General features: G+C 44.0%; 1 protein-coding gene across 2 annotated transcripts; it reads right to left on the bottom strand.

Annotated features, from left to right (window-relative positions):
• Nucleotides 1-5,647: 5,647 nt before the first annotated feature.
• Nucleotides 5,648-25,475, bottom strand: LOC124031234 (fidgetin-like protein 2). 2 transcript variants are annotated; one of them, XM_046342265.1, is made up of 2 exons: nucleotides 25,350-25,475; nucleotides 5,648-8,315 (listed from the first exon to the last, which is right to left on the bottom strand). In XM_046342265.1, the coding sequence occupies exon 2, from the start codon at nucleotides 8,302-8,304 to the stop codon at nucleotides 7,177-7,179; it is 1,128 nt and encodes a 375-aa protein (XP_046198221.1). In that variant the 5' UTR covers nucleotides 8,305-8,315; nucleotides 25,350-25,475; the 3' UTR covers nucleotides 5,648-7,176. The 2 variants fall into 2 exon arrangements, with proteins under 2 accessions (XP_046198221.1, XP_046198220.1); XM_046342264.1 differs by lacking the exon at nucleotides 25,350-25,475 and adding an exon at nucleotides 9,275-9,430.
• Between the last annotated feature and the right edge of the window lie 1,883 nt (nucleotides 25,476-27,358).

The following is a 27,358-nucleotide window of genomic DNA, read 5'->3' as shown; positions in this document are numbered from 1 at the left end:
CATCTGAAAATAGCTGTGCAGCCACGCTCCCCGTCCAACCTGACAGAGCTTGAGAGGGTCTGCAGAGAGGAATGGGAGAAACTCCCAAAATACAGGTGTGCCATGCTTGTTGTGTCATACCCAAGAAGAATCTAGTCTGCAATCGCTGCCAAAGGTGCTTCAACAAAGTACTTAGTAAAGGGTCTGAATACTTATGTAAATGTAATATTTCTGTTTTTTTGTTAATGCTTTTACAAAAAGATATATAAAGCTGTTTCTGCTTTGTCATTATGGGGTATTGTGTTTTTAATACATTTTTGAATAAGGCTATAACGTAACAAAATGTGGAAAAAGTTAAAGGGTCTTAATACTTTCTGAATGCACTGTATAGTAGAGACATGAACATTCAACGCTCTGGCAACAGCTGTAGACGCTAAACTGTAGACACTAGTTTTGTTGCAGATATTACTGTAGTGTTTACTATAGTATACTACAAAGTTCTATAGTAAGTACTACACATAATCGAGGGATACTACAGTGTATTCTCTTTTTGACAGCAGTTTAATGATATCCAGAAGTAACACCCAACTGCCACGGGTAATGTGAGGAAGGCAAGCACTGCATTATGGGAGTATGGAATATGTCTGCTGGACTCTTGTCCTGTCCTGAGCGTTGTAACTGATAAAACAACAATTCAATTATCTGTATGCATTTATGCAAATCATTTTTTCAACATTATTTTTTAGAATATTTACTGTCATGGGGTGCTTAGCCTTGAAAAGTCATCAGTGACTAAATTACTAAATGTCTGTGCTTACCAGTGAGAAAGATGAGTCTATGCGCTGTGGTATTATGGCTTGTCATTTTGCATGTGTATAGTCCTTCATTCCTGTGAGTGAAGTTGGAAAGGAGGAGAGAGTCTCCAGGAGAGCTGTTAGAAGACATCTGCACGCTGTGCCTGTAAAACACAATGTGAGTCAAATGCCCCATTTTTACTGTTATGTTGAAATATATGACACTATGGACTGTATTGAAATGCAGTAAACATTATACACAAAAAGTGGTAATTTCAAATAACACTTGGAGTGCAGCTTTTTCATATTGATGTTTCAATTTGATGTAATAATGTGCATTAATTGTTGTTAGAGCTATCCAAATGATTATAAAAGCCAGTTGAGAGGTGCACCTATGTATTCTTGTCACACCACAAGCATATGTTGAGACTTACCTGCAGCGATGTGAAGGACTGAGCTGATTAGACACAGACATTAATATGGTGACTGTCCTCACCTGTCACGCCCTGACCTTAGAGAGCCTGTTTATTTCTCTATTTGGTTAGGTCAGGGTGTGATTTGGGTGGGCATTCTAGTTTTCTATTTCTTTGTTGGCCGGGTATGGTTCCCAATCAGAGGCAGCTGTCTATTGTTGTCTCTGATTGGGAATCATACTTAGGCAGCCTGTTTTCCACCTGAGTTTGTGGGATCTTGTTTTTGCACAGTAGCTGTATAGCACTGCAGAACTTTACGTTCGTTTATCTTTTGTTGTTTTTTTTGGTGTTCATTTTAAATATAGAAGATGTACATTTTCCACACGGCGCTTTGGTCTCATTCCGATCTCCAATCCAAAAAACATACTGTACTTATAGTGCAAAATCTCAATCTATTCCCTACTCTATATTCTAGTGCGGTACTGTAAGTAGACCTGGCTAAACAGCCTGTAGTTTTATCATAAGAGGTGAAGAGAAGTGAATTGCTAATTTTAGGAAATGACATGGGATTAGATGGGCTTAAACCATATTCTTTACTATATACATGGTCACTGAATGTTTATCTAGTCTAAAAGTTTATTTTAAATATCTGTCATGTGTCTTAATCGGTGCAGTAAAAAATATAAAACACGGTGGGCAGAGTATCCTGTATTCTTTTCTTTAGGTGTAGTGTACATATCACAATTCAAAACTATATTTATAGTTGGTATGACAGGTGTATGATTATTTTCTCAAATATGTTGAATCAGTAGTTCTGTAGTTCAGTTGTATTTGGTTATCTGCCTAGCAACTCATCTGTATTCTGATTAGTCAGATGTTAATTGTTTGACTTACAACAGGAACTACTTGAGTTGATGCATGGCTGTAACTGTGGTCATTTCATAATGGGTGCGTTCTTCTACTCAGAAGTTGCTGACACCTGCCAGGTCTTAAAATGCTTGGATAGATATTTTACATATCAGCTAACCACATATGTTAAAACAATCTGTCGGTCGAAGACAGAGTCGATGACTTGGCCACACAACCATTGGTTTGCTTGCAACGTCTGAGCAGGGGAACGCGACCCAAGTAAATCTGCAATAGAGTAATCAGTCTCCGTCCAGTGTTGTCTACATACAGAGTCATCCATCCACCATCTAAAGAACCCACAAATGATCCAGGTGTTTTCTTCCCATGGACAGGTCAGTAAAACAGCTGTCCAGGTACCCATCATGTTATAGGTACACTCATCATGACCTGCAAATGACAAGGTTTTGGTGATAAGAAAACAAACTGGAGACAGAGTTGGGCATTAGCTCTTCATTTCCATTAAACATTTTTATTTTAAAATAGCCTTTTGTGAGGTAGACTAAAACAGTTCAAGAATCATCATTATTCCATAACAGACATGTGAAACAACAGGAAATAAATATTTCCATGACCGTCTTAAAAATGAGGTAGAAATGGCTAGAGAATGTACAAGATACAATAATAATACTACTGTATTAAAAAGATAGTGTTGAAATCCCACTTTTGTTGGACAAACTTATCTCCACGTACACCATCATATTGATGACGCTGAAGAACATCAACTTGGGACAACAACAAAGAAAGCAGGCCAGGCTAACCTTATTATTAGTAATTGTGACTTAAAGCTTAATGCACATTGCATTATGAGTGTTAATGTACTTGTTGCTAAGCGCTTTTCCAATTCATACATTTTCTGGATTGTGAAACTATTTTCTCAGCCCTTCAGAGTCAGCACTCAGAACTGATACAATTCTATAATGCTAACAAAAAGGTAAATGCTTAATGCTAACAAAAAGGTAAATGCTTAATGCTAACAAAAAGGTAAATGCTTAATGCTAACAAAAAGGTAAATGCTTAATGCTAACAAAAAGGTAAATGCTTAATGCTAACAAAAAGGTAAATGCTTAATGCTAACAAAAAGGTAAATGCTTACTGCTAACAAAAAGTTTATATTAAATTATTATTTGGCACTGATGCAATCCACTGTGTACATATTTTGTTATTGTGAATGTTTTTCTGATGCAGATGATTCAAGAGCTGCTGAAACAACTGAAATATGTATGAAGGTCTGAAACCTAGGACACTTACTAGCACAACATCTCTGCAAAATACTGTTAATGTTCTTTGGATCTGGAAGGATTTTAAAATTATATTTGAACTGAATGTTAAAGATAGAGATTCTGAGCCCAACAGTTTGCAAATGTATAAGAGGGATATCATATATGGCACACTTTATACCCAGGATGATGTGGTAGCCTTGGACATGTACAGTATGTCTGTCTGCTTGGAACAGAGCAGCGACAGTAGTAGCCCTTAGCTACAGTAGCCCTTAGCTACAGAATTTTGCAAATATATTCAATATTTATGTTGCTTATCCAATGCCCTGGTTAACCTATAGCTATAAAAACAAAGTCTATTATGAAAAATGGGCATATTTGGGGTTTAGGAAGAGTTTAATATTTTTTCAGTTGTGATATTTTTGGTGGTTCTTGAGGCTCTGATGTTGTTTTCACCACTGTGTCCTGAGGTAATAGATGAGTATTATAATAGGCACAGTGAGGTGTATAGAGGCCCAGCAGCTGTACACGGCTACTATAGAAAACACAAAGTAGAGGGGGGTCTGGAGAAAGGACCTGTTACTGAGGTGTATAGTCACATAGAGTTAAGACATTTCAGAAACATACCTAATGTCATTTTTAGGTTACGTTGATAGGAAGGTATTTGATGGATGTAGACATTCACCTCTGACGTCAAGCAAAGCGTTCATGTTTGAGCACTACAGGCTGAAAGTTGTCATTTGCATTTTGTCACAGGATGTCAATGTTTGTCCAGAAAAAGTGTTTCTTCCCCTTTGCTAACTACATAACACTTAATGAAGATCATCACTCCACCAAAATCTAGATGGGAAATAAAGCAAATATGTTTTATATATCTAAAACAATTATTGATGTACATTATGGTTTCTATTATCCTTTGAATAAAATATATTGAATTACATTCTACGTTTCAGGCATTGGTAGGAATCTCATGTTTCAATTCTCAAGTTAAAAGACTGGCAGTGTTCTGTGGGTGTTCAAATATTTGAATCTAAGTGGCTGTGCGTGTGTGCATGCTGTGTGTGTGTGTGTGTGTGTGTGTGTGTGTGTGTGTGTGTGTGTGTGTGTGTGTGTGTGTGTGTGTGTGTGTGTGTGTGTGTGTGTGTGTGTGTGTGTGTGTGTGTGTGTGTGTGTGTGTGTGTGTGTGCGCGCACGCACAAACGCTAATATTGGTGGCCCTAAAAGCTCTGTGTTCCCTGAATTGTACAGTGTCTGTATTACAACATTTACAACAGCCATGACTCCATTATATTCTCCATAAAGCTCCCTACAAACACCAAAGGTAATACATACATACATACATTATTTTACAATACAACAATCTTCCTGAGTATTCAATAACAAGACTACATATATTTCTTTAAAAAGGCAAAAAGAATAAAGAATGCATACATCAAAAACACAAGCAGACTCCGATTTTAGGATTCTAAGAGTATCTCTATGAAAACGGCACATTTGCATTGGTTTGACAGTGTACTACTCTTTAGTAAACTCAGCAAAAAAAGAAACGCCCCTTTTTCAGGACCCTGATAATTCGTAAAAATTCAAGTAACTTCACAGATCTTCATTGTAAAGGGTTTAAACACTGTTTCCCATGTTTGTTCAATGAACCATAAACAATGAATGAACATGCACCTTGCAACATCGTTAAGACACTAACAGCTTACAGACAGTAGGCAATTAAGGTCACGGTTATCAAAACTTAGGACATTTTAGAGGCCTTTCTACTGACTCTGAAAAACACCAAAATAAATATGCCCAGGGTCCCTACTCATCTGTGTGAATGTGCCTTCGGCATGCTGCAAGGAGGCATGAGGACTGCAGATGTGGCCAGAGCAATAAATTGCAATGTCCGTACTGTGAGAAGCCTAAGACAGCGCTACAGGGAGACAGGAAGGACAGCTGATCGTCCTTGCAGTGGCAGACCGCGTGTAACAACACCTGCATGTGATCGGTACGAACATACCCCCTGCGGGACAGGTACAGGATGGCAAGAACAACTGTCCAAGTTACACTAGGAATGCACAATCCCTCCATCAGTGCTCAGACTGTCCGCAATAGGCTGAGAGGCAGGACTGAGGGCTTGTAGGCCTGTTGTAAGGCAGGTCCTCACCAGACTTCACCGACAACAACGGCTATGGGCACAAACCCACCGTCGCTGGACCAGACAGGACTGGCAAAAATTGCTCTTCACTGACGAGTCGCAGCTTTGTCTCACCAGGGGTGATGGTCGGATTTGCGTTTATCGTCGAAGGAATAAGCATTACACCGAGGCCTGTACTCCGGAGCGGGATCGATTTGGAGGTGGAGGGTCCGTCATGGTCTGGGGCGGTGTGTCAAGCATCATCGGACTGAGCTTGTTGTCATTGCAGACAATCTCAACGCTGTGCGTTACAGGGAAGACATCCTCCTCCCTCGTGGTACCCTTCTTGCAGGCTCATGCTAACATGACCCTCCGAACATGACCCCCCCTCCCCCCTTTGCTCAGGGACACATTATTACATTTCTGTTAGTCACATGTCTGTGGAACAGATTCAGTGTATGTCTCAGTTGTTGGGTCTTATGTTCATATAAATATTTACACAAGTTTGCTGAAAATAAACGCAGTTGACCGTGAGAGGACTTTCTTTTTTTGCTGAGTTTATATGCTGTAGTTAAAATTCTCTCTCAAGTATGTTTCTACAAGTATCTCTTTCTGCAGGTTTAAGTATCTCTTTCTGCAGGTTTAAGTATTTCAATGTATTGATAGAGCTGCATGTAACAGTGCATAATGAACAATAGTTCACCTAATTTCAGTTTTTGACAAAATAAGCAATGCATAGTGTAGAGAATCATTGTACCATCTGCTGTGAAATATATTTTCAATAACCAAAGCTATTGTATTTTCAGCTGTTTAAAGCTGGTGTACAAAACCGAAAGTAAAAGAAGCAAAAACTAAAGACCGGTAAGCATAGAAATAGAGCACATAGATCTACTGCTTCTTAGGCTTGCTTTCAATGAGAATAACATATCTATAACTCACATTTCTATGTAAAAGTTACATATTGCAGCTTTAACAAAAAAAGAAAAAGAGTGAGTGGAACAAACTGAGAAAAAGCAGGGAAGGGAAAACATGATGAAAATGTAGTGATGAGAGGTAGAGAAATGGGGAGAAATAACATAGAAACACTGTCAAAAGAAAACAGGGAAAAGGGAAGGGGGGAGAGGGGGACATTCGTTTCAAAGCAATTTGTATAGAGGCACCAAGCCTCAGAAGAGCTGTCATTGTGCTCGTGGTGTCAAGTTATTAAAGTACATCACATCAATTATGTTCTTCTTCTCTACTTTTTGGTCTGAAAGGTTATGATTCTTATGGTGCTGTAGGAGGTAATAGAGTCAAACGTCCTTTCCATATCAAGTGGCCACTCCAATTAAGAGAGCAACTCTTCAAAACAACAACATTGCAATGTCACTGTCTGCCAAAGTAGAAGATTGGGAAATAAATAGGATCCTGAGAGAAGCAGTCGGTAATCCATTCAGACTGCCTGATTTAGCCCTATCCATCTAGATCCCACCCTCTGTCCTCACACCACCTCACCACACCCATACAGGACAAAGTGACCCTTGACTCTTTGGAGAAAATCTAAGAATGAAAATGATATAAGATAGGAGGCGGATTCAAGTCATTTGCATTTTCTCTCCTTCCGGGTTAGATCACATGACCTCTCATTGCAAAATCCAATTATTATTTTCCCCCAGTTTTTGTCAGAGTAAGTACTCTACTTGGTTTTTAAATGCCAATAAAACCGAAGGACCCCCAGAGAGTGTTCCTTTCAAGTGCCTGATCTAGCGTCCTCCAGTTGGGTCCTCAGATCGTGCATGTGACGCAGGCATCTTCATGGCCAGCCTCTGATGGGGAAAGCCATGTTCCCCTCCTCCCCCACTCTCCCCACCTAGGCCTGAGGAGGGGCTGTACTCGCCCTGGCCAACATAAGGAGGCGACACCAGAGGCTTGCCGGGCTTGTAGGCCTGGACTTCTGAGCCCGCTATGTCGTAGTCGTTGCCGTGACCATTGCCGTGGCTCTTGCTGTGGCCGTTGACGAACTTCCTGTACCGCGAGCCATCTCCTTCTCCTCCCTCCTCCCCCTCTTCCGCCATCTCAAAGGCCTTGCGTTTCAGCGGCCCTCCTGTCTCAGAGCCGGCCCCTAGGCTGTGACTGGGGTAGCCATAGCTGCCCCCCGCCATGGTGGACCGGGGGGTCAGGGGGGTAGGGGTGCTCAGCCCAGAGGGGAGGTAGGAGGCACTGGGGTGGCTGTGGCTGTAGCTGGCTGCCAGGCTGGTCTGGAGGTGGGGGTAGCAGCCTGGCGGGTAGTTGTATACAGGGTTGGTAGGGTTGTAGCTGGACACCAGGGTGGGGGTGGTTTGCAGAGAGGCTGGGGGAAGTGCTGAGCCGGGCTGGAAGCAGTATCCTGAGGAGAGGTAGGTGCTGTTGTAGGAGAGGGGGTAGTCCTGAGAGGGGGGGCCATTACAGGAGCCACCACCACTATACCCAGGGTCAGAGGTCAAGTTACTGTTCACCACCGTCACACTGCCCGTGCCAGGGAGGCCCACTGATGCTGATCCCACTTTGGCCCCTGCTGCCAGGGCCTCCAGCGCAGGGTAACACTCCATGCCCTGCCCCAGGGCCCAGGGCTCAGTCTCACTCTTCAGGAAGGCCCCAGGCTCTGAGTAAGCCCCTGGGGCAGGCCTTTCGTAGGGCAGCTCCAGGCCTGAGTACTTTTCAGCATAGCGTTTTAACAAGGAAGAGGCCGTGAGGGCAGAGATGTCATCGCTGGCCCAGGGGTATCCGGCTGCAGTGGTGTAACCACGTGAGTCGTGTTTGTGGGCGGAGGGAGGGGAGGTGGTGGAAGACACATCCAGGTGCTGCTCAGGCCACTGGGACAGGGGGGCCGCGTGCTCCGGAGACCAGTGCATCTTCAACAGACCTACAGAACCACAGAGAGATGACAGGTTATTCACCACGTATTACATTTTGTCAGGTGACACAAAGAGAGACCTCAATCTCTCATGGCTCAAAGTGGAGGAGATTGACTTCATCACTACTTGTTTTTGTAAGAAGTGTTTACATGCTGAATGCACCAAGGTGTCTGGTTAAACTACTAGCACACAGCTTGGACACCCATTCATACCCCACAAGACATGCCACCAGAGGTCTCTTCACAATCCCAGAGTCAACATCAGACTATGGGAGGCGCACAGTACTACATAAAGCCATGGTTACATGGAACTCTATTCCACATATTGTAACTGATGCAAGCAGTAAAATCAGATTTTAAAAAACAGATGAAAATACACCTTATGGAACAGCGGGGACTGTGAAGAGACACACACACAGGTACAGACACACATACACATGACAAGACACACACTCTACACACGTACACATGGATTTTGTATTGTAGATATGTGGTAGTAGAGTAGTGGCCTGAGGGAACACACTTAATATGTTGTGAAAGTGTTATGAAATGTAATGTCATATCATTTTTTAAATTGTATATAACCGCCTTGATGTTGCTGGACCCCAGGAAGAGTAGCTGCTGCCTTGGCAGGAACGAATGGGGATTCATAATAAATACAAAACCCATCAGTCCAGTTTTAGAGCAGAGATAACTGCAAATTATTTAAGTTGTTCAGATAACCATACCACACAGGTAATACACTAACTAAATACAAATAGATTGAGTTTATACAAGATAAAATACAACAAAGTTCCACTTTACTCAAGGTTTCATGGAGATTGACTTCTTTCTCACTTGAAAACCCAAGAAAATAAGATTTTATAAAAAAACATTACAGTCCCACTGACAAGCAGAGCCCATTATCATGTTTTTGCTTTGCAATCCAGTGCCCCACACTGCTCCTACAGTTCTACCCGCGGAGGTACCTTGTGCTCTGAGCTCTTCCATGCCTAATCGTCATGAACAACACAGCCCCTGGCCTGGTCTCCAGGGCGATAAGCCCCTATCAGCCGCCCCGCTCCCCTCTGTCCTGCTCTCTCACTGGGATCATTGTTGTCCCTCTGTACGGTGCTCTGTGTGTGAGACCCTCACTCTACTCAGTCTAACACGAACACACACACACACACACACACACACACACACACACACACACACACACACACACACACACACACACACACACACACACACACACACACACACACACACACACACACACACACACACACACACACACACACACACACATACAAACAACCGCATTCACACACGACACAAGCACATTAGTGCAGTGTGTTCCATTGGTGCAGTGATCAACCATTTTGATTGGCTTTGCAGGCTGCGTGTCTTTGAGCAGGCATTAGGCTGACATTCCAGGCATTGCAGAGTATTATTAAACTGTCCTGACCCTTTGAGCCTGGGCCAGAGGGACTACAACAGAACTGAGAGGGAGGGGGAGAGAGAAAGAGGGGAAAGAGAGAGAGAAAGGTGGAGACAGAGAGAGAGGGAGAGAGAGGGAGCAAAGAGAAACATATGGTTGTTCACATGCTTTACCAGTCTCCACTATGCTAGTCCGTTGGAGGTGAGCGCTTATGAGCTCATTGTTGAGTTTGTTTACACTACAACTTTGTAGCGTCTGGTGCCTACATCTGACTGTCTGCTCTCTCCATACACTAAACAGTGTTCTTGTGTGCCCATACATTTGTGGGAGAACAATGTTTGAACACGGCTTTATCGACTGTGCCAGAAGTAGTGTGTTTGTTGTTGAGCTGTGGACAGGGACAGTCCAATGACTGGCTGGAATTACCTGGATTACAGACACATTTACATGGGGGATTGGGATTTGGCTGGGGAGGGGCTAGATGACTGGGATCTCAGGATTGAATGGAATTATGGGACTGTGATCGTATAATTTAGGGATCAACATGTGGATCGTTTAGCAGCCCTTCTGTTGGTCCTGGTCAATGTGTGACTAAATCCCGCACACACAGGGAGCCAAGTCCCAATCCCCCTTGGAAATGTCTCTGTGCTCCAGGGAATTCCAGACAGTCATGGGACTGTCCCCGTCCCCAGCTCTACAACAAACACACCACTTCTGGTACAGTCGATAAAGCCGCGCTCAAACATTGCACTCCCACAAAAGTATGCGCACACAAATACACACTCTTTAGCAACGGAGCTTTGTTCAGTATTGAAGCTCACGACCAGCTGACCTGGTTTTGAGAGTCTGTGTTGGATCAGGGTTAAGTCGAGGGAAATAATAAACACAATCCACACGGACACATCTACAGTATACTAGGGTGTACATACAAAGGCTTACACAAAGTGACTTCAAGGGAAACACACCTATACACATACATACTCTCCAAGACACAGACTGACCCACACATGCACATACGCTGTGCATGGGGATATACAAAAACACACACAGTCTGAGTAATTCTCACTGAGATGGGAGCAATCTCTAATCAAGATGAGACATGTTCTACTGTACCAGGCTTAATCTATGTTCTGTAAACCTAATCTACACTCAAACTGTCTGAAGGCTGAATGAAGTCGGGAATCATGATCAGACTGGACTGGAGACCATCACAACAACACAATTATGGATTAGGAGATGCAAAGCTAGTGCGTGTGTGTGATACTTTTGCGCATGCATACAATACTTGTGTGTTTGTGTGCACTCACGTCAATGCTTACAGTAGTTGTGTGTTTGTGTGCACTCACGTCAATGCATACAGTAGTTGTGTGTTTGTGTGCACTCACGTCAATGCTTACAGTAGTTGTGTGTTTGTGTGCATGCACATGTCTATGCTTACAGTAGTTGTGTGTTTGTGTGCACTCACGTCAATGCTTACAGTAGTTGTGTGTTTGTGTGCATGCACATGTCTATGCTTACAGTAGTTGTGTGTTTGTGTGCACTCACGTCAATGCTTACAGTAGTTGTGTGTTTGTGTGCATGCACATGTCTATGCTTACAGTAGTTGTGTGTTTGTGTGCATGCACATGTCTATGCATACAGTAGTTGTGTGTTTGTGTGCACTCACGTCAATGCTTACAGTAGTTGTGTGTTTGTGTGCACTCACGTCAATGCTTACAGTAGTTGTGTGTTTGTGTGCACTCACGTCAATGCTTTCAGTAGTTGTGTGTTTATGTGCACTCACGTCAATGCTTACAGTAGTTGTGTGTTTGTGTGCATGCACATGTCTATGCTTTCAGTAGTTGTGTGTTTGTGTGCACGCACATGTCTATGCTTTCAGTAGTTGTGTGTTTATGTGCACTCACGTCAATGCTTACAGTAGTTGTGTGTTTGTGTGCATGCACATGTCTATGCTTTCAGTAGTTGTGTGTTTGTGTGCACGCACATGTCTATGCTTACAGTAGTTGTGTGTTTGTGTGCACGCACATGTCTATGCTTACAGTAGTTGTGTGTTTATGTGCACGCACATGTCTATGCTTTCAGTAGTTGTGTGTTTGTGTGCATGCACATGTCTATGCTTACAGTAGTTGTGTGTTTGTGTGCACGCACATGTCTATGCTTACAGTAGTTGTGTGTTTGTGTGCACTCACGTCAATGCTTACAGTAGTTGTGTGTTTGTGTGCACTCACGTCAATGCTTACAGTAGTTGTGTGTTTGTGTGCACTCACGTCAATGCTTACAGTAGTTGTGTGTTTGTGTGCATGCACATGTCTATGCTTACAGTAGTTGTGTGTTTGTGTGCACGCACATGTCTATACTTACAGTAGTTGTGTGTTTGTGTGCACGCACATGTCTATGCTTACAGTAGTTGTGTGTTTGTGTGCACTCACGTCAATGCTTACAGTAGTTGTGTGTTTGTGTGCACGCACGTCAATGCTTACAGTAGTTGTGTGTTTATGTGCACGCACGTCAATGCTTACAGTAGTTGTGTGTTTGTGTGCACTCACGTCAATGCTTACAGTAGTTGTGTGTTTATGTGCACTCACATGTCTATGCTTTCAGTAGTTGTGTGTTTATGTGCACGCACATGTCTATGCTTACAGTAGTTGTGTGTTTGTGTGCACTCACATGTCTATGCTTTCAGTAGTTGTGTGTTTATGTGCACGCACATGTCTATGCTTTCAGTAGTTGTGTGTTTGTGTGCACGCACATGTCTATGCTTACAGTAGTTGTGTGTTTGTGTGCACGCACATGTCTATGCTTACAGTAGTTGTGTGTTTGTGTGCATGCACATGTCTATGCTTACAGTAGTTGTGTGTTTGTGTGCACGCACATGTCTATGCTTACAGTAGTTGTGTGTTTGTGTGCATGCACATGTCTATGCTTACAGTAGTTGTGTGTTTGTGTGCATGCACATGTCTATGCTTACAGTAGTTGTGTGTTTGTGTGCATGCACATGTCTATGCTTACAGTAGTTGTGTGTTTGTGTGTTCGCACATGTCTATGCTTACAGTAGTTGTGTGTTTGTGTGCATGCACATGTCTATGCTTACAGTAGTTGTGTGTTTGTGTGCATGCACATGTCTATGCTTACAGTAGTTGTGTGTTTGTGTGCACGCACATGTCTATGCTTACAGTAGTTGTGTGTTTGTGTGCATGCACATGTCTATGGTTTCAGTAGTTGTGTGTGTGCATGCACATGTCTATGCTTACAAATCAAATCAAATCAATTCAAATTTTATTTGTCACATACACATGGTTAGCAGATGTTAAATGCGAGTGTAGCGAAATGCTTGTGCTTCTAGTTCCGACAATGCAGTGATAACCAACAAGTAATCTAGCTAACAATTCCAAAACTACTGTCTTATACACAGTGTAAGGGGATAAGGAACATGTACATAAGGATATATGAATGAGTGATGGTACAGAGCAGCATACAGTAGATGGTATCGAGTACAGTATATACATATGAGATGAGTGTGTAGACAAAGTAAACAAAGTGGCATAGTTAAAGTGGCTAGTGATACATGTGTTACATAAGGATGCAGTCGATTATGTAGAGTACAGTATATACATATGCATATGAGATGAATAATGTAGGGTAAGTAACATTATATAAGGTAGCATTGTTTAAAGTGGCTAGTGATATATTTACATCATTTCCCATCAATTCCCATTATTAAAATGGTTGGAGTTGGGTCAGTGTCAATGACAGTGTGTTGGCAGCAGCCACTCAATGTTAGTGGTGGCTGTTTAACAGTCTGATGGCCTTGAGATAGAAGCTGTTTTTCAGTCTCTCGGTCCCAGCTTTGATGCACCTGTACTGACCTCACCTTCTGGATGATAGCGGGGTGAACAGGCAGTGGTTCGGGTGGTTGATGTCCTTGATGATCTTTATGGCCTTCCTGTAACAACGGGTGGTGTAGGTGTCCTGGAGGGCAGGTAGTTTGCCCCCGGTGATGCGTTGTGCAGTCCTCACTACCCTCTGGAGAGCCTTACGGTTGAGGGCGGAGCAGTTGCCGTACCAGGCGGTGATACAGCCCGCCAGGATGCTCTCGATTGTGCATCTGTAGAAGTTTGTGAGTGCTTTTGGTGACAAGCCGAATTTCTTCAGCCTCCTGAGGTTGAATAGGCGCTGCTGCGCCTTCTTCACGACGCTGTCAGTGTGAGTGGACCAATTCAGTTTGTCTGTGATGTGTATGCCGAGGAACTTAAAACTAGCTACCCTCTCCACTACTGTTCCATCGATGTGGATAGGGGGGTGCTCCCTCTGCTGTTTCCTGAAGTCCACAATCATCTCCTTAGTTTTGTTGACGTTGAGTGTGAGGTTATTTTCCTGACACCACACTCCGAGGGCCCTCACCTCCTCCCTGTAGGCCGTCTCGTCGTTGTTGGTAATCAAGCCTACCACTGTTGTGTCGTCCGCAAACTTGATGATTGAGTTGGAGGCGTGCGTGGCCACGCAGTCGTGGGTGAACAGGGAGTACAGGAGAGGGCTCAGAACGCACCCTTGTGGGGCCCCCGTGTTGAGGATCAGCGGGGAGGAGATGTTGTTGCCTACCCTCACCACCTGGGGGCGGCCCGTCAGGAAGTCCAGTACCCAGTTGCACAGGGCGGGGTAGAGACCCAGGGTCTCGAGCTTGATGACGAGCTTGGAGGATACTATGGTGTTGAATGCCGAGCTGTAGTCGATGAACAGCATTCTCACATAGGTATTCCTCTTGTCCAGGTGGGTTAGGGCAGTGTGCAGTGTGGTTGAGATTGCATCGTCTGTGGACCTATTTGGGCGGTAAGCAAATTGGAGTGGGTCTAGGGTGTCAGGTAGGGTGGAGGTGATATGGTCCTTGACTAGTCTCTCAAAGCACTTCATGATGACGGAAGTGAGTGCTACGGGGCGGTAGTCGTTTAGCTCAGTTACCTTAGCTTTCTTGGGAACAGGAACAATGGTGGCCCTCTTGAAGCATGTGGGAACAGCAGACTGGTATAGGGATTGATTGAATATGTCCGTAAACACACCGGCCAGCTGGTCTGCGCATGCTCTGAGGGCGCGGCTGGGGATGCCGTCTGGGCCTGCAGCCTTGCGAGGGTTAACACGTTTAAATGTTTTACTCACCTCGGCTGCAGTGAAGGAGAGACCGCATGTTTCCGTTGCAGGCCGTGTCAGTGGCACTGTATTGTCCTCAAAGCGGGCAAAAAGTTATTTAGTCTGCCTGGGAGCAAGACATCCTGGTCCGTGACTGGGCTGGATTTCATCTTGTAGTCCGTGATTGACTGTAGACTCTGCCACATGCCTCTTGTGTCTGAGCCATTGAATTGAGATTCCACTTTGTCTCTGTACTGACGCTTAGCTTGTTTAATAGCCTTGCGGAGGGAATAGCTGCACTGTTTGTATTCAGTCATGTTGCCAGACACCTTGCCCTGATTAAAAGCAGTGGTTCGCGCTTTCAGTTTCACGCGAATGCTGCCATCAATCCACGGTTTCTGGTTAGGGAATGTTTTTATCGTTGCTATGGGAACGACATCTTCGACGCACGTTCTAATGAACTCGCACACCGAATCAGCGTATTCGTCAATATTCCCATCTGACGCAATACGAAACATGTCCCAGTCCACGTGATGGAAGCAGTCTTGGAGTGTAGAGTCAGCTTGGTCTGACCAGCGTTGGACAGACCTCAGCGTGGGAGCCTCTTGTTTTAATTTCTGCCTGTAGGCAGGGATCAGCAAAATGGAGTCGTGGTCAGCTTTTCCGAAAGGGGGGCGGGGCAGGGCCTTATATGCGTCGCGGAAGTTAGAGTAACAATGATCCAAGGTTTTACCGCCCCTGGTTGCGCAATCGATATGCTGATAAAATTTAGGGAGTCTTGTTTTCAGATTGGCTTTGTTAAAATCCCCAGCTACAATGAATGCAGCCTCCGGATAAATGTTTTCCAGTTTGCAAAGAGTTAAATAAAGTTCGTTCAGAGCCATCGATGTGTCTGCTTGGGGGGGATATATACGGCTGTGATTATAATCGAAGAGAATTCTCTTGGAAGATAATGCGGTCTACATTTGATTGTGAGGAATTCTAAATCAGGTGAACAGAAGGATTTGAGTTCCTGTATGTTTCCTTCATCACACCATGTCCCGTTAGTCATGAGGCATACGCCCCCGCCACTCTTCTTACCAGAGAGAAGTTTGTTTCTGTCCGCGCGATGCGTGGAGAAACCCGTTGGCTGCACCGCCCTGGATAGCGTCTTCCCAGTAAGCCATGTTTCCGTAAAGCAGAGAACGTTGCAGTCTCTGACGTCCCTCTGGAATGCCACCCTTGCTCGGATTTCATCAACCTTGTTGTCGAGAGACTGGACATTGGCAAGAAGAATACTGGGAAGTGGTGCGCAATGTGCCCTTTTTCGGAGTCTGACCAGAACACCGCCGCGTTTCCCTCTTTTTCGGAGTCGTTTCCTTGGGTCGCTGCATGCGATCCATTCCGTTGTCCTGTTTGTAAGGCAGAACACAGGATCCGCGTCGCGGAAAACATATTCTTGGTCGTACTGATGGTGAGTTGACGCTGATCTTATATTCAGTAGTTCTTCTCGACTGTATGTAATGAAACCTAAGATGACCTGGGGTACTAATGTAAGAAATAACACGTAAAAAAACAAAAAACTGCATAGTTGCCTAGGAACGCGAAGCGAGGCGGCCATCTCAGTCGGCCGCCTCGCGGTGTTTGTGTTTGTGTGCATGCACATGTCTATGCTTACAGTAGTTGTGTGTTTGTGTGTTTGTGTGCATGCACATGTCTATGCTTACAGTAGTTGTGTGTTTGTGTGTACGCACATGTCTATGCTTACAGTAGTTGTGTGTTTGTGTGCATGCACATGTCTATGCTTACAGTAGTTGTGTGTTTGTGTGCATGCACATGTCTATGCTTACAGTAGTTGTGTGTATGTGTGCATGCACATGTCTATGCTTACAGTAGTTGTGATTCATAAAGGAGGGTGAGGAGATTCCAGGAAGGATGAGGGAAAACAGTGAGTATATAACACAGCCATCTGTAGCAGAGGATGTATGGGGGGGGGGGGGTAGGGTATGGAGGAGGGCCCACTTTCTAATGGCTTTTTAATCATTAAGTATGTGTGTTTTTGTTTCTCATCATCTATTGCTGTCCTGTTGTTGGAAGCATATTCTTGTTGTTTGTGGTGTTGTAAGTCTTCAAAATGATTTTGAAGGGCGTTGAAACTTCACTCTGGGTGATCATACAAAACATGGCAGAGACAAAATGTGTTCTCAATCATGAGATACTATAGCGCAAATCCTAATTTCAGATATGCGTACATAATTTCAAACTTTCGAACAAACCTCCTATTGATATTTAAATGTGCGTAAATAGGATGCTTTACACATCTTTGAAATATTCAATGGGAGGTTTGTTCGAAAGTTTGAAATTATGTACCCATATCTGAAATGAGGATTTGCACTATAATATCTCATGATTGATTGAATGATGTCAGAAGTGTGAAACAGTGACTGATACTGTAGTGCAACATTGTTTCAAGACACTGGTTCCAAATAGTGCTACTTGTGTGCATTGCATGATTCTAACCGTTTACTAAACTCTGGTTCTATAATCAAATTGAACTTTATTTGTCACATGTGCCGAATACAAAAAGTGTAGACTTTATCGTGCTTACTTGCAAGCCCTAACCCTAACCCAGTCCCTAACCCAGACCCTAACCCAGACCCTATCCCTGAACCTAACCAAGACCCTAACCTAACCCTGACCCTAACCCAGACCCAACCTAACCCAGACCCTAACCCAGACCCTAACCCAATCCCTAACCCAGTCCCTAACCCTAGCCCAGACCCTAACCCTAACCCAGACCCTAACCCAGACCCTAACCCTAACCCAGTCCCTAACCCAGACCCTAACCCAGACCCTAACCCAGACCCTATCCCTGAACCTAACCAAGACCCTAACCCTAACCCTGACCCTAACCCTGACCCTAACCCAGACCCTAACCCAGACCCTAACCCAGACCCTAACCCAGACCCTAACCCAGACCCTGACCCTAACCCAGACGCTAACCCAATGTTTTGAGTGTGTGGATGGATCGAACATGTTGTGCAAATGAGAGTTGACTGAGTGTGTTTGTGTGTATGTATCCATGTGGCGTACGTGCGGACACTGTCGTGGGGACCCCAAACAGAAACAGCTGTTTTGAGCAGAGGAACCTTCTCTCTCTATGTCCAGCCTGTCCCACAGCTCCTATTGTCCCCCCACGTCCCCTAACAAAGCCAGAGGACCCTATTGTCTGACAGTAGATCCTATAAGAACTCAAACATCTCACTAACTCAGACCAGCCCCATATATCCACCAGCAGTACTGACAGTTTACAAGACGTGTGTGTGTGTGTGTGTGTGTGTGTGTGTGTGTGTGTGTGTGTGTGTGTGTGTGTGTGTGTGTGTGTGTGTGTGTGTGTGTGTGTGTGTGTGTGTGTGTGTGTGTGTGTGTGTGTGTGTGTGTGTGTGTGTGTGTGTGTGTGTGTGTGTAATGAGTAGTGGCTCCTGAAATCTGAGACCTGGAGGAAGTGAGATAGAGTTACAGCCCCCCTGTTCTTCCACCACACTCACACACACTCTCCCTGTCACTCACACACACACACACCAGCCTCCTCCTGCTCCCTGGGGGTCAAGGCTAACTCTCCACCCCAGGCTCTCACATGGATCCAACACACCTCATGGGACCAGGGGGCCAGTAAAACAGGCATATTGTGCATGTGTGTGTGCCTGAGCAACAAACAGGGACCAGGGGGCTTGTAAACAAGAGCTTGATCAATCCAATCAGAGGATGGCTAGTATGTGCCTCCCCTCATAGTCCAGCTTTCAACACCATCCACTCTGTCCGAAGCTCTGATCCCACCTCCCACCTCCACTCCACTCCACTCCACTGCAGCCAGCCTGTGAGAGAGCAGCTTAGTCTCGCTGGACTGGTCCTAATTACATAGCCGGGTAGAGAGAGGATTTAGCTTCTGCTCTCTCTCTCTGTCTCGCTCACTCTCGGTCTCTCTCTCTCCCTATACCTGCTGTCAATCACCAACGATGACCAGTGTGCAAATGACCATATTCCACAGCCAGCAGAGACATATGTGCTGTTCAGGTCTGTGTTCTCTAGAACTCATAACACCACAAATCACTAAGACTGGAGAGACCAAACCCACTGATGATGTTCCTCATTTTTAGATGTTCAACCTTTTCAACAATCTACACACACTCTTATTCCGAATAAGATAATGGTTATAATCTAAATGAAAGAATCTGATCATTCAACCTATGGGCCAGAGTTATGGACATGCACATGATCGATATGAGCAGAAGAGCTGCTGGTGTGAATTCTTTCCCCCTCTTGGTAGCGGTCCACTGCAGGGTCAGTATTAGCAATTAAGGGTTAATCAGACGAATAGTGGAGAGAGAAAGGCAGGGAGGTGGGGGAGGGTCACATGGACCTGGGATTGTTTTTTTTTGGGGGGGGGGTGTTGCAAGGCATCAGAGGCATTGGACAGGAGGGGAAAGAAAACTGCCCTTATGGTAGGTAGCCTGACCACTCCAAAATCGCTATTACTCAGTAAATATTAAACAAAGACTTCAACACTTGCTGGGCACACACACATATGCACACGTACACACACATACACAGACATGCGAACATACATACAGTACCAGTAAAATGTTTGGACACACCTACTCATTCAAGGGCTTTTCTTTATTTTTTACTATTTTCTACAGTGTAGAATAATAGGGAAGACATCAAAACTATGAAATAACACATATGGAATCATGTAGTGACCAAAAAAAAGTGTTAAACAAATCAAAATATATTTTAGATTTTAGATTCTTCAAAGTAGCCACCCTTGGCCTTGATGACATCTTTGCACACTCTTGCCATTCTCTCAACCAGCTTCATGAGGTAGTCACCTGGAATGCATTTGAATTTAACAGGTGTGCCTTGTTAATAGTTAATTTGTGGAATTTCTTTCCTTCTTAATGCGTTTGAGCCAATCAGTTGTGTTGTGACAAGGTAGGGGTGGTATATGGAACATAGCCCTATTTGGTAAAAGACCGTCCATATTATGGCAAGAACAGCTCAAATAAGCAAAGAGAAATGACAGTCCATCATTACTTTAAGACATGAAGGTCAGTCAATGTGGAAAATGCCAAGAATGTTTCTTCAAGTGCATTCACAAAAACTATCAAGCGCTATGATGAAACTGGCTCTCATGAGGACCGCCACAGGAAAGGAAGACCCATAGTTACCTCTAATGCAGAGGATAAGTTCATTAGAGTTACCAGCCTCAGAAATTGCAGCCCAAATAAATGCTTCACAGAGTTAAAGTAACAGACACAACTCAACATCAACTGTTCAGAGGAGACTGCGTGAATCAGGACTTTATTATGATTATTTTAACTTTTATTTAACTAGGCAAGTCAGCTAAGAACAAATTCTTATTTACAATGACGGCCTACCCCTGCCAAACCTGGGCGACGCTGGGCCAATTGTGTGCTGCCCTATGGGACTACCAATCGTGGCTGGATGTGATACAGCCTGGATTCAAACCAGAGAATGTAGTGACGCCTCTTGCACTGAGATGCAGTGCCTTAGACTGCTGCGCTACTCGGGAGCCCTAGTGGTCAAATTCATGGTTGAATTGCTGCAACGAAACCACTACTAAAGGACACCAATAATAAGAAGAGACTTGCTTGGGCCAAGAAACACGAGCAATGGACATTAGACCAGTAGAAATCTGTCCTTTCGTCTGATGAGTCCAAATTTGAGATTTTTGGTTCCAACCGCCATGTCTTTGTGAGATGTAGAGTAGGTGAACGGATGATCTCCGCATGTGTGGTTCCCACCGTGAAACATGGAGGAGATGTGATGGTGCTTTGCTGGTGACACCGTCTGTGGTTTATTTAGAATTCAAGGCACACTTAACCAGCATGGCTACCACAGCATTCTGCAGCGATACGCCATCCCATCTAATTTGAGCTTAGTGGGACTATCATGTGTTTTTCAACAGGACAATGACCAAAAACACACCTCCAGGCTGTGTAAGGGCTATTTGACCAAGAAGGAGAGTAATGGAGTGCTGCATCAGATGACCTGGCCTCCACAATCACCCAACCTTAACCCAATTGAGATGGTTGGGATGAGTTGGACCGCAGAGTGAAGGATTTATGCTTCAATGTACAAAATAATTAAAATAAAGAAAAACCCTTGAATGAATAGGTGTGTCCAAACATTTGACTGGTACCGTACACTGTGGCTGAGATAGTTGACCTGTGTTAATGTGTTGTGTTTGACTGAGATACACAGAAAGGTCTGTGCCGGTCGTAAAGATCAGGATGTAAAGTTTGAGTGGGACGTGCAGGCCGGCCGAGCGGCCAGAGTGAGAGAGAATCCCAGTCATCCTGCAGATTACTCAGGTTGTTGGAATGTCTGGAATTCAACCTGAGATATATTTACACAGCACATATCCTCACGCAAGAGAGAGACCGAGAGAGATGAGAGGACAGCAAAAAAAAAAAAAAAATGTTTGTTTAGGGCCCTGATTAATCACGCTCTATCAGCTGGTCACTCATTATTGGGTGATTTGTATTCATCAGTACTAATTCAAGCCATTGGTTGGATCAATACGGAACGCGCCAGAGGACCAATGGGACATTAATATACAGGGACGCCCGTGAGGACTCTGTGGACCGCCCACCCTCCAACAACCACTCCCCACTGGGCACAGATATCAATTGATTGTCTATTCCAGATTTCATTGAAATGACGTAGAAACAACGTTGATTCAACCAGTGGACCACTATGGCCAGAAAGATCCATACAATACACACAAACTACCTTAGATTCATACTAAAAACACCACAGACACTGAAACTGTATGTTATGTACTGTATAAGCATTGGATGCATGGCCCACAAGCACTAGATACTTTACAGGCCAATCAAGCCCGTCAGAGAAGAAGCTACTGGTGTGTCACTTCTTTTCTTCCCCTCTCCCCTTACCCCCTCTATCCTGGTTTATTTAGCAGGGCATGTCTTCCATAGGGCCACAGTGATGTCAATCTACATGCCATCAGGTCCTCTTAAAATAAAACATGCATGCATTTGATAATTTGAAGTTGGCTCGCACAGCTACTGCCTGAAAAGCTAAAAGTTAGCCTGTCATGCTGGAGCAGCAAAGTGTGTGAAAGCTGTTTTACTTTGAACATTGGTTTTGGTTAAACAGGGTTCTTGTTCTCTCTTTCCCGCTACACCTCTTCTGTGCCCCCCCTCTCCCTCGGTGTGTCCATCCATGCCTGTGTGGTTTAGGTCACCCCTCCCCCACACTCTGTCTCTTTCGGCTCACCCACACATGTGGCCGGAGCTGCCTGGCCTCTCTGCTCATTGTGTCCACTCATATATCAGCCTGCAGCTGACCAGTCCCTCCTCCTGACCATCTGCCCTTTTCCCCCTCTCTCTCTCTCTCTCTCTCTCTCCCCTCTCTCTCTCCCCCTCTCTCTCTCCCCCTCTCTCTCCCCCCTCCCTCCCTCCCTCTCTCTCTCTCCCTCTCTCTCTCCCTCCCCTCTCTCTCTCTCTCTCTCTCTCTCTCTCTCTCTCTCTCTCTCTCTCTCTCCCTGTCTCTCCATCTCTCTCTCCCCCTCTCTCTCTCTCCCCCTCTCTCCCCCTCTCTCTCTCCCTCTCTCTCCCCTCTCTCTCTCTCCCTCTCTCTCTCTCCCTCTCTCTCCCCCTCTCTCTCTCTCCCTCTCTCTCTCTCTCTCTCTCCTCTCTCTCTCCTGTATATATATAGATAGTTCTCTTTTGCTGTTTCTTTATTCCTTCCTCCCCTGCCTTTTGCCCTCTGCTGTTTCTCCATGCCTCCTGTGTTGAATGTTTAAACGGTCTCTCTGATCTTGCTGTTGGTTACAGACTCCACATCATTGCAGGCCAGGGCAATATAAGCCTTTACCACCTAATGAGGACCTTAATTGAGCTGGACTCAAATTTGCTTAACGAGCTGTCATGAACACTATGTTGGCCTGATGTGCACCGTTGTGTGGGTGTCTGACAGAGAGAGAGAGAGATGCAGAGAGAGTGAGAGAAAGTGTGCGTGCGAGCATGCGTTCCTGTATGTGTGTGTGTGTGTGTGTGTGTGTGTGTGTGTGTGTGTGTGTGTGTGTGTGTGTGTGTGTGTGTGTGTGTGTGTGTGTGTGTGTGTGTGTGTGTGTGTGTGTGTGTGTGTGTGTGTGTGTGTGTGTGTGTGTGTGTGTGTGTGTGTGTGTGTGTGAATCCCTACACACCAGTTTAATTCATGCTCATTGACACCCCGTCACTAACGATCTGACTCTCATTCACAGAACCACTTCACCCTGGGCTGTTTACCTACGGGCCACACAAGCTATTCACTACCACGTTTAGATCACATACTCCTAATTATGACAACTGTGAGTCTTTAAAAAACAGGAGTGTTACAGATGTGCGCTAGGCAAATTAATTTCAGACAAGACACAAGTCATGTGTGTTCACACAACTCACTCTTTCTTTTCAAAGAACCAAAAAATACAATTTGGGAAAATAGTATCTTTGTCTTGGCTTAGCAGGAGTCCTGCTAGCACACAGAGGTAGGTAGGTGTGTCCCTAATGCATTATTTCAATCATGTTAGAGTGGTAATCCTGTTAAACCTTCTCCTAATCAATAACCTCAGTCAATATGAGCATATTCATTAGCTTGGCTTAGAGATCCCTCATGCAAAGCACACACGCATATTGATGCGTAACAATCTACCCAGCTTTCACCAACAATACACACCCATTTATGGGAATGCATCACACACAAAAATACCAGACTTTTTGTGTCTTATTAAGTATGTAAAATGAATAACATCCAAAATAATAATGTCCACAGAGGCAATCCATGAATTTGTATAGTTTTACACCAGGAGATAGGAAAGGGTACGGTGGCAAAGTCCAGGGGGGCAGGGCTAATTTGACCATCTGTGGGTGGACACAGGGCATAAAATACATAATGAGGTGGGACTGCTCACTGTGACATTGTCAGTCCCAGCCTGACTGTACCAGCACACCCCACTCACATGGAGGAGAGAGGATAAATAGGATATTCTCTACCTCAATACATTGGACAGGAAGATCATTGTTGTTTTAATAGTGGCCTTTCATTGAGAGAAAGAAAGAACAGAGAGGGAAGGAGAGCAACCAAGCTCTTTTTGTAGGGGTTGACAGGACTGAGCATCTTGCAGCCCTGCTCCCTGGTAAAGAGGAGAGTACTGAGTCCACTCAGAGTTGGTGGGAGGGGGACACACACACGTTACACATTCTGCTGCTGGCTGGTCCCGCGCTGCTGCTGGCTCTCTGAGTGGGTCTGTCAGTATTTGTTATCATACACCACTCCATGGCTAGCCTCAGTAACCTCCACTACTCCTACACACTGATGACTGCCAAGGAGAGAGAGCAGGGAGTTAGACAGCGCTGGAGAAATACAACACACACCTATGTATGTAATCACATCAAAAAGCTGCATTCACTCACTGGTTGTATATTCACATTGAAGTGACCCAAATGCAAACACTTATTCTCATCTTTGAGCACATTAATGCTCCCTCACTCACTAACTCACTGGCTCACTAGCATGTCAAATTAATTTTAAAAACTACTAATGCATAATTACTATGACGGAAAGGATGAATGTAATTGAGAGAAATGTAAAACAAAAACACTGGAAAAACATGAGTATTTTTGTACACATTAGGTATATTATTGGAGAGAACAGCAATGGGCGTACTCTTCATGAAAGGCACGTGCACAATTTAAACCAAACAACATATAGTGCTGTGTGTGTGTGTTACCAGATGCTCGGAAAGGAAGGGAAAAGCTTCTGCACTCTGATTGCAAAACAGCAACACCACCATCAGAAGAAAAAAGACTAAAGACTCCAATTCTCTGCACCCACCAACGCCTCCTCACACACAAGCACAGTTACACACACGCACCAACAACAGCAATCAGAACTTTGTACTTTGTCAGGTGTTGAAGAATGCAGATGTGTTATTCTCATACAAAGCAAAAATACAGGATGCAGGATCAAAATCTAAAGATAACTGAGGAATTTGGGAGTAACTGAGGAATTTGGGAGTATATGAGATGATCAACATTTACATAATAGACACATCCCACTGGGCACTGACATCAATTCAACGTTTATTCCATGTTGGTTGGAAACAACGTTGATTCAACCAGTATGTACCCAGTGAGATGGTAGAGAAAAGGAAATGTCAATAAAGATTGAGAATCATTTTGAATATTTGTATGAGAGGAGAAAGCTATCTTAATTCAACAGCAGGTTTAGAGGGGAAGAAAGAAAGTGACAACACACAACCGGTTACGGGAGTGAGAGAAGAGAAAAGCAGAAAAGAGGAGGAATGTGGAGAGCACAGCGTGATAAGACAAACAAGAAGGATAGAGAATCTGTTGGTATGAGAGAACTAAAGCAGGAAGAAGACAGAAACAGAAGAAAAGGAGGAAATGCTCTAGAATCAAATCTAGTCCTACCTGCTCATGCTTGTATTTCCTTGATATGATGGGTTCTATCTGGAAGCCAATAGATTGACCCACACAGTAAGGCAGTGTTTTTCCACTTCTGGGACTCTATCCTTCTCTGCTCTCATACTCTACCCCTCCCTCTCACTCCTCTAGTGACAACAGAGCAGCACATATATCCCCTCCCCCATCCACTCCTCCCCTCCCCCTCTCCATCCCTCTCTTTTGTTAAAAACTATTTAAGCAGGAAGGAGAGAGGCAAAAAGTGACCAATCATGACGTGTCAGAGGAGCCTGTATTCCCCTGTGTGTGTGTGTGTGTGTGTGTGTGTGTGTGTGTGTGTGTGTGTGTGTGTGTGTGTGTGTGTGTGTGTGTGTGTGTGTGTGTGTGTGTGTGTGTGTGTGTGTGTGTGTGTGTGTGTGTGTGTGTGTGTGTGTGTGTGTGTGTGTGTGAGAGAGAGAGAGAGAGGGAGACCCCAATTAGACCCAACCAAATCATGAGAAAACAAAAATATAATTACTTGACACATTGGAAGTAATGAACAAAAATGCTATTTGGCCCTAAACAGAGAGTACACAGTGGCAGAATACCTGACCACTATGTCCGACCCAAACTTAAGGAAAGCTTAACTATGTACAGACTCAGTGAGCATAGCCTTGCTATTGAGAAAGGCCACCGTAGGCAGACCTGGCTCTCAAGAGAAGACATGTGCACATTGTGCACATTGTCCACAAAATGAAGTGGAAACTGAGCTGCACTTCCTAAACTGCTGCCAAATGTACGACCATATTAGAGACAAGTATTTCCCTCAGATTACACAGATCCACAAAGACTTTGAAAACAAACCCAATTTTGATAAACTCCCATATCTATTGGGTGAAATACCACAGTGTGCCATCACAGCAGCAATATTTGTGACCTGTTGCCACAAGAAAAGGGCAACCAGTGAAGAACAAACACCATTGTAAATACAACCCATATTTATGTTTATTTATTTTCCCTTTTGTACTTTTAACAATTTGCACATCGTTAAAACACTGTATATAGACATAATGTTGCATTTGAAATGTCTTTCTTCTTTTGGAACTTCTGTGAGAGTAATGTTTACTGTAAATTTGTATTGCTTATTTCACTTTTGTTAATGATCTACTTCACTTGCTTTGGCAATGTTAACTTATCTTTCCCATGCCAATAAAGCCCTTGAATTGTAATTGAATTTAATTTAATTGAGAGATAAAGAGAGGATTGGTGTTTTTCTGATTGTGTGACTGGTACACTGAGTATTGAACACACATTCATCATACATACATTCATGCACACACGCACACAGACATCTGAAAGATGCTGAATTCTCTCCTTCCGCGCTCATATAGGAAGTTGAGTTATTGTTAATGATTCCCATTGATTAGAACATTGAAATAAGTCACCATGTCAATAATACTTAATACCTGACACTCCATCCCCCAGCACATATGCGCACACACACACGTGCAAGCATGCACACACGCAATAAAACACAGCTGTAGGTGTGTATTTAGAGTTGTGGCGTAGGCCGGACACACTCATGCACTCCTCAAATCAAATCGTATTTTCCACGTGCTGAATAAAACAGGTGTAGAACTTACCGTGAAATGCTTACTTACCAGCCCTTTCCCAACAATGCAGGGTTAAAACGTAAGAAAGTTAGCGAACATACATAGAAAATAGTAACAGAATAGGTAACAATAACGTTGCTATTCACAAGGAGTACCAGTACCGCGTCAATGTGCAGGGGTACGAGGTATTTGAGGTAATTGAGGTAATATGTAGGGGAAAGTATACTTTGGAAAGTATTCAGACCCCTTGACTTTTTCTACATTTTGTTACGTTACAGCCTTATTCTAAAATGGACTACATTTTTAAAATCCTCTGCAATCTACACACAATAACCCATAATGACAAAAAAATGCAAATGTATTAAAAATAGTAAACAGAAATACCTTATCAGTAAGATGGCTTTGACAGATAAGGCAGCTCTGCTT

Source organism: Oncorhynchus gorbuscha, linkage group LG03 (genome assembly GCF_021184085.1).
Source record: "Oncorhynchus gorbuscha isolate QuinsamMale2020 ecotype Even-year linkage group LG03, OgorEven_v1.0, whole genome shotgun sequence".
Classification (NCBI taxonomy): domain Eukaryota; kingdom Metazoa; phylum Chordata; class Actinopteri; order Salmoniformes; family Salmonidae; genus Oncorhynchus; species Oncorhynchus gorbuscha.
The sequence above is the reverse complement of the archived record's forward strand: the minus strand, read 5'-3'. Positions and strand labels throughout refer to the sequence as shown.

Coding starts and splice junctions, on each gene's coding strand:
- LOC124031234 (XM_046342264.1), bottom strand. CDS start 9,296: ATGGAAGAGCTCAGAGCACAAG. Junction 8,316..9,274: donor GGAAGAGCTCAGAGCACAAG/GTACCTCCGCGG, acceptor GTGGTTCTGTAG/GTCTGTTGAAGATGCACTGG.